Below are 7,021 nucleotides of genomic sequence, written 5' to 3'. Positions count from 1 at the left end.
ACATATAATTCCTTTACATTCATGGCCGTAGCCAGTTTTGAAACATTTTCTTTTACAGACAGCTCTCTGGTTAATATACCCTCTGTAGTATCAAACCCACATATAGAAAGACACAAGAGATTTACAGTAGCAAGACATTTGGCACAATATATGAGGACAAATACACACACACACACACAGAAATACGGTCTGAAGTGCTGTATGGCTTTCATGTAGACACAATGACTGGATAATCTGATGAGTTTGCTTTAGCACTAGACCATTGCCATATACTTCCTGAGGACCTATCCGTTCTATATCAGCAGCTTCTTTTCTCCACTGAAGAAAAGAACCCCATAGCATGTATATGCCATGTGTAAATACTCCACTTATTACCAACGCAACCTTCTCCTTTCTCACCTAAGTACCCCACTCTTCCCCTCCAAAAAAAGCCATAATATTATTCACAAACCATCCAGCCTATTGACACAGTGCTTCGAAGCTCCACAGCCCAACAACTGTATACAACGAAATGAACTGACACTTAAGTGTGTGCGGGCGGCCAGTCAGTGAAAGTCATCTTTTCTCACATTGTCAGATATGGATTGAAAAGGTGGCAGCTTTGATGGTCGGCCCCTGACCACGGGGTCGTCCGTGTGTGTCTAGGAGCTGTCTGGTCACGCACCGAAGGAGTGGCGCTTTGGGAGCCTTGACGCTCCTCTGCTATCAGTCGATGAGGTCATCGCCACTCTCATCGCTCTCCACCGTCAGCTGACGCGTCCACCACTTTTTGACCTCTGACCCCGAGGAGGCCTGGTCGCTCACGGTGTTCATCTTCAGGGTGATGGACCTCATGCTGGTGCGGCCTACAGGGCGAAGGAGAAAGAAGGGGAAGGGGGAGATAAGCAGAGACGGGGACGAGGAGAAGAGATTGAGGTGGAGATGGAAAGAGGGAGAGGAGGAGGAGGAGGAGGAGGAGAGAAGGGTAGAACAGAGGAGGGGAGAAGAACGTAAAGGAGCAAAGAGGAAAGGAGATGAGGAGAGGGGAGAATAAGATAGTGGAAGAGAGGCAAGAGTGAAGAGGAGGAGATGAGAGAATAGAGGAGAGGAGAAGAGAGAATAGGAGAGGAGATGAGAGGAGGAGAAGAGAGAACAGGAGAGGAAATGAGAGGAGGAGAAGAGAGAATAGGAGAGAAGAGAGAATAGGAGAGGAGAAGAGAGAACAGGAGAGGAGATGAGAGGAGGAGAAGAGAGAACAGGAGAGGAGATGAGAGGAGGAGAAGAGAGAACAGGAGAGAAGAGAGAATAGGAGAGGAGATGAGAGGAAGAGAAGAGAGAACAGGAGAGGAGAGGAGGAGAAGAGAGGAGAGGATAGGCAGGAGTGAAGAAGAGGAGAAGAGAGGGAAGTGTGAGGAGAGGAGAGGAGAGAGAATAGGAGAGGAGAAGAGAGAATAGGAGAGGAGATGAGAGGAGGAGAAGAGAGAACAGGAGAGGAGATGAGAGGAGGAGAAGAGAGAACAGGAGAGGAGAAGAGAGAATAGGAGAGGAGATGAGAGGAGGAGAAGAGAGAACAGGAGAGGAGATGAGAGGAGGAGAAGAGAGAATAGGAGAGGAGATGAGAGGAAGAGAAGAGAGAACAGGAGAGGAGAGGAGGAGAAGAGAGGAGAGGATAGGCAGGAGTGAAGAAGAGGAGAAGAGAGGGAAGTGTGAGGAGAGGAGAGGAGAGGAGAGAGGGGGTGAGGAGGCAAGTGGCTTGTGGGAGTACAGGTTGAAAATAGATAAATTCTCCTTCAGTTTTAGCTAATTCTCTAAGTTTTAAATGTAATAATCTAAAGAAGAAGAAACACCATGTTTTTGTTCTATTCCTAATGATTTTATTTGATACATCTGATATTGCACTCTATTGTAATATATCTGATTTACACCAATATGAAAAAGTCAAATTGATCCTCCATCCTCACACCTTTTACTCCAATAACATTGCCAAATGAGCCTGTGACAGGCTATAACTTAAGCAGTGTTTAGCTTCAGACAGAAATCCTGGATCTGGTTGTGGATGTGTCTCAGGTGGGCCTGAAGCTCACCTGCAGACAGGCGCCACTGCCCCAGCTTCCTCTGGGGGCGAGTCAGGTCGGACGAGTCCTGCCGGTAGCCGCTACGGTCCGACAGTGTGGGGCTGAGAAGCGTCTGCAGACCGCTGTTCTGCTGCGCCAAACACAGGTACGCAGAGGAGCGTGGAGGAACCCAGAACACACGCCACAGAACACACACAGAACACACACAGAAGAGGAATATGCTTAGTATTAACGCAACACTCTACATGGAGATGAACATACCAAAACACAAAACCTATGCCCATATCAGATAACATAAACTATCAGGAACCTAAACCACAGAACATAATCATGGGAGAGTTTCCTCAAATGAATGGATATTTGTATATGGCCACACTCTCATAACTAACACAATATATGTCAGTGCTGCTGTAGGCTAAATGGTCAGCGTTGTGCACTGGACAGTGCTATACTGTGGGTATTTCTTCTTAGAATAACAGTGATATGTAGCATAAAAGCAAGACCAAGGGGCCAGCGTTTATACCACATTCGAGTCCAAGTGCCCATGGGGAGCCAGAATGGAATCAGACCTGTGCTGTTTGCCAACCCCACCCCATCTCTCTCTCTCTACCTACAAAAAATACACGTTTTAAAAAAAAAAGAGTTAGCCCAAGCCTGGCCGTACCTCTGGCTGTGAGGGATTGTTGTCCTGGTTGTTGGTGTTGACCTCCTCGCTGGGCAGTGTGGTCTCGATGCTCGGAGGGAAGAACTGACGCAGGTGCTGCTGGCCGTCTCGCAGGCTGTCAATGATGCTGCATGACTGCTGCTGTTTCTGTGGGGACAGGGACACCGCAACCGCACAGAGATACGTAAAACCACAAGATTCAGAAACATCCGTTTGTATTAAGCCTGCTGAAGCTAATGTGTATAGTGATATGTAGAGTGCTTTGTCTGTACTGTTAGATTATATTATATGTTTCAAGCTTGAATACATGAGACATGAAAAACGAATGAAAACGTATGGTACATTATAATCAGTATGGAGCTCCAGTGGAATTTTAATTTCATGACGAGAATTCTCGGTCTAACCGTTCATGTGCCGTTGAAACGGCGTAAATAGGCGACCCATCAGGCCAGCACTATAACTCCGAGCGTGGTAAACAAAATCGGATATTTCAGGCAGTAAAAGCTCCCGTTAAGAACCAAACCAGATTTTGTTCAAATCTACACACCTATGGCTACTGAAAAATGTAAGGTTCATTTAGCAAATGTTATTTTGAAGTGTTAAAAAACATTGTTGTTTTAGAATTTCTGAACAAAAGTGGTGATAATTAGGGGTGTTACGATAGCAGTAGTCATATTGAGTATCGGTACATATGCAGATGCATAGTGTGTGTAAGTGGGTATGGAGTGTGTGCTGGTATGTGTTGATGTGTGTGTGGGTTACTCACGGCCCGGATGCGCTTGAGGCACTTCTTGAGCCACATGCGGATGGTCTGCTTGGCCACCTCCTCCTCGATGGTGTACTCCAGCTGCTCCCGCGCCAGCAGCTCCTCCAGCTGCAAGCTCTTACGGATGTCCACCGAGCGGTACGACAGCATGCTGAAAATCAGACCGTGCGAGAGGACACACACACACACACACAAACACGCAGACACACACACACACACACACACACACACACACTCACTCACACACACACACACACACACTCACAAACACGCAGACACACACACACACACACACAAACACGCAGACACACACACACACACACACACACACACACACACACACACACACACACACACACACACACACACAATACAAGTATAAAGTGGAATGACAGGAAAAAAGTATTGAACACGCTAAGAAAAAGAAGTACACCAAGACACAGAATAGAATAAACCTAGAGGGGGAATGCTTACACCTAGGGTATCCTTACACTGGATTGAATTGAATTGATTTTGCTGATAATACCTTACAATACTTCCTGAATCTGAAAGACTGAACATTCACATGGACACAGGAATGTTCAGAGGCGTCTCAAACTGCATATACAGTAGGTTTGGTTTATAGTTTTGAGGGGAAAACATAATTTACAGAACCTCTATAATTGATATTCTAAATGTCATACCCTGATGGTAAAAAGTGTAACCGAGTGAACTACACAAGAGACATCCGCCATAGTAATTGTAATAGATTGTATGTTTTTATTCAAAAACCAATAACCCACCACATACCAAGCTTGATTAAGTAAAACATTATCGAGTGTGTCTCATGAACCGAGCCTCTATCAAAGCGTTCACAATCAAATGCTCATGTCTTGTGCGAAAGATGCCATTGTAGAAAATGACAAGTAGTTGAACATTTTTCCTCATGCTTTATTTTGGAAAGATCTTGTATTGGCGTTTGCCTGGTAGGTTGAAGTTTCTGTGTTGTGATCAAGTAGGCTGGAGTTGAGATGTGCACTGTCTTGAGATTGAGCGGAGAACATGGAAACACCTTCACTACGACATCATCAGCGCCTAACTCAGGTTCTTATAAATGGACCATCCTCCTGTACATGCGTCCCACACTGTGAATAGTCGACTGGTTGTTGCCCTGGAGAAAAACTTCTCCCTGAAGTTCATGTTGTTAGCCGGTGTGGAATTTTTAGGTGTGGTTGTTGTCACCTCCACCAGAGCCAAGAGTGAAGCCGGTGTGGCAGGTTTCATCACCAGTGAGTGCAAGAGCTCAAATCCACGATAGACTTTATATACATTTCTTAGCAAGAATAAAACTTTAAATACAGTATCAGCCATGAGAACGAGGTTTGCCGGAATAATTGCAACGCTGAAATCTTAACGTGTTGCAACTTGATACGATTAGTTCTTTCGAAAACGAATGAGAAGAGTTCGACGACCACAGATTTAAAAGAATATAATCCGCCTACAGAAACTAGGAAAAGACTTTTGGCTTGTGTTTGGTTCAACAACCAAGGCCATTTCCCTTTCACAAATCACTCATTTGCCAGAGGATCAAAAGGAAGTCAACTTATATTTATTTCTGTATGATTAACAAAAACATCATGCGTTGTAGCAAAGGGTTTCCCACTCCATGTTGACCAATTGAATATAATAACATATCCAAGGATAAAAAAACACAAAACCAAGCAGACTAAATCCATGGCAATTGTAAAAAAATGACTAGTAGTTGAAAACTTTTCCTCATGCTTTATTTTGGAAAGATCTTGTATTGCAACTAGGGCTGTCACTTTACGTTCGAAAATCGATTGCACAATCGATTGGACCAAACAACACAAGTTTCGAAAACTAAAATAAGGAATCGATTTTAACCAAATATGTACACTATTCATTTTAAACGAATTAAACAAATAAAAAGGATAGATGTAACAAAATTCACAAACAAGAATATAAGAATATAAAATAATTCCGAAGTGCAGTAAGCATTGCGAAAGCTAAAAAGAATATTCCCACCAATTTTACGCACCGGAAACAGCTGTTTCAATCAGCTGCTGTGCTGCTCGTGTTTTGCCAAAAAATGGAGGACAACGCGATCAACCTGTGCGACATGAGAGAGACGAGTGATAGGAGGAGTTCGATGTGGAAGTACTTCAGATTTATATCAAACTATGGAGAAGAACAAAAGCGGTAGGCTATGCAAACTGTGCAAACGAGTTCTACTTAGGCGAAATTTGTTTGAAATGTCTAATCGTAAACACAGACACAGGTACGTTGAAGCTTCATGCCAATAAATCATCAGAAATATTGCTGGCTTGCGTCTACAAGCGCCCTCTTTACGTTCGTCCTAATGCCTTTTAGTTGTTTGTGAATTGGCCTATATTTGCGTTGAAAATGGAAATGTCTTTAGACATGAAAAATCGATTTTACAATCGATTCAATGAACACTTATGTCTCAAAAATCGAACAGGATTTTTTCACAAAAGTGACAGCCCTAATTGCAACATTGTGCGATAGATGCCATACAAACAAAGAGGGTTTTGATTTTATTTGACTTTGTGACCTGAAAAAGAGTTCAGATCTCTCAGTGGTGAATTTGTCTCTGCCATTATTCCTAAACAATGTCACATGAATACATCTCAAGAATCACAAACAACAGTTTTCAGTACGTATTGGATAGAAAACAGCATAATCTTTCATCTTTATTGCTATAGTAAAAGGCAGCTACTTTCAATGAGGAAGTGCAGGGAAATTGACAAGCAGTGTAACCGTCTTCAATTTTCAAAATAAACCGAACAACTATACCACGTAGAGAAACCGGATTGAAAGTGTCCCATGAACCGAGCCTCCATCGAGGCGTTCACAATACTTTCACAAGCCAGTGGTCATTTCTTCTCTGTATGTATGTTTGTGTGTGTGTGTGTGTGTGTGTGTGTGTGTGTGTGTGTGTGTGTGTGTGTGTGTGTGTGTGTGTGTGTGTGTGTGTGTGAGCTCTCACACATATGGTCCGATTTACCTCACTCTCTCTGGCAAGGTAAGGACTGCTGCAGTTTGCGTTCACTCTTTTTACCGTTGTGAGATGGCGCCGGCCAATCTGTGCACACATACAGACTGGACAGACAGATGGAAGTGACACCGCCCTCTGCTGGAGGTGGAGTGTAATGACCCTTGTGCTGACCTCATGTGCTGACCTCATGTGTTCCTCACCTGAGCACGTCGTGGAAGGTGACGTCCCCTCCGTTGTGCAGGCGCTCCATCTCGTAGCACATGTGCTTGAAGAGCAGCTTGTCCTTGTCCAGGTCCACCTCCAGCCGGCCTCTCAGCAGACGCAACAGGAACTTCACCCGCGACGTGGGGATCAGTCCCTATGAGAGAGAGAGAGAGAGAGAGAGAGAGAGAGAGAGAGAGAGAGAGAGAGAGAGAGAGAGAGAGAGAGAGACAGAGACAGAGAGAGAGAGAGAGAGAGAGAGAGAGAGAGAGAGAGCGAGAGAGAGAGAGGGGAAGATGAGAGTGTGTTTGATGAAACCA

At 44.3% G+C, this 7,021-nt stretch overlaps 1 protein-coding gene across 1 annotated transcript in view; it reads right to left on the bottom strand.

Annotated features, from left to right (window-relative positions):
- Window positions 1-6: 6 nt before the first annotated feature.
- nalcn (sodium leak channel, non-selective) overlaps window positions 7-7,021 on the bottom strand; it is a 110,431-nt gene continuing 103,416 nt past the window's right edge. Inside the window, exons 40-44 of the mRNA XM_076262542.1 lie at window positions 6,701-6,858; window positions 3,485-3,635; window positions 2,719-2,865; window positions 2,064-2,181; window positions 7-845 (exon numbers count right to left, since the gene is read on the bottom strand). Coding sequence (XP_076118657.1) covers window positions 706-845; window positions 2,064-2,181; window positions 2,719-2,865; window positions 3,485-3,635; window positions 6,701-6,858 — 714 coding nt within the window. The 3' untranslated portion in view covers window positions 7-705. The remainder of the gene's footprint in view (window positions 846-2,063; window positions 2,182-2,718; window positions 2,866-3,484; window positions 3,636-6,700; window positions 6,859-7,021) is intronic.

The sequence above is a fragment of the Alosa pseudoharengus genome, unplaced genomic scaffold, assembly GCF_046254945.1.
Source record: "Alosa pseudoharengus isolate Yale_2024_CS ecotype anadromous, Long Island Sound unplaced genomic scaffold, YU_APseudo_1.1 YU_APseudo_1.1_scf_3, whole genome shotgun sequence".
Lineage (NCBI taxonomy): Eukaryota > Metazoa > Chordata > Actinopteri > Clupeiformes > Clupeidae > Alosa > Alosa pseudoharengus.
This window is presented reverse-complemented; position numbering and strand designations above follow the sequence as displayed.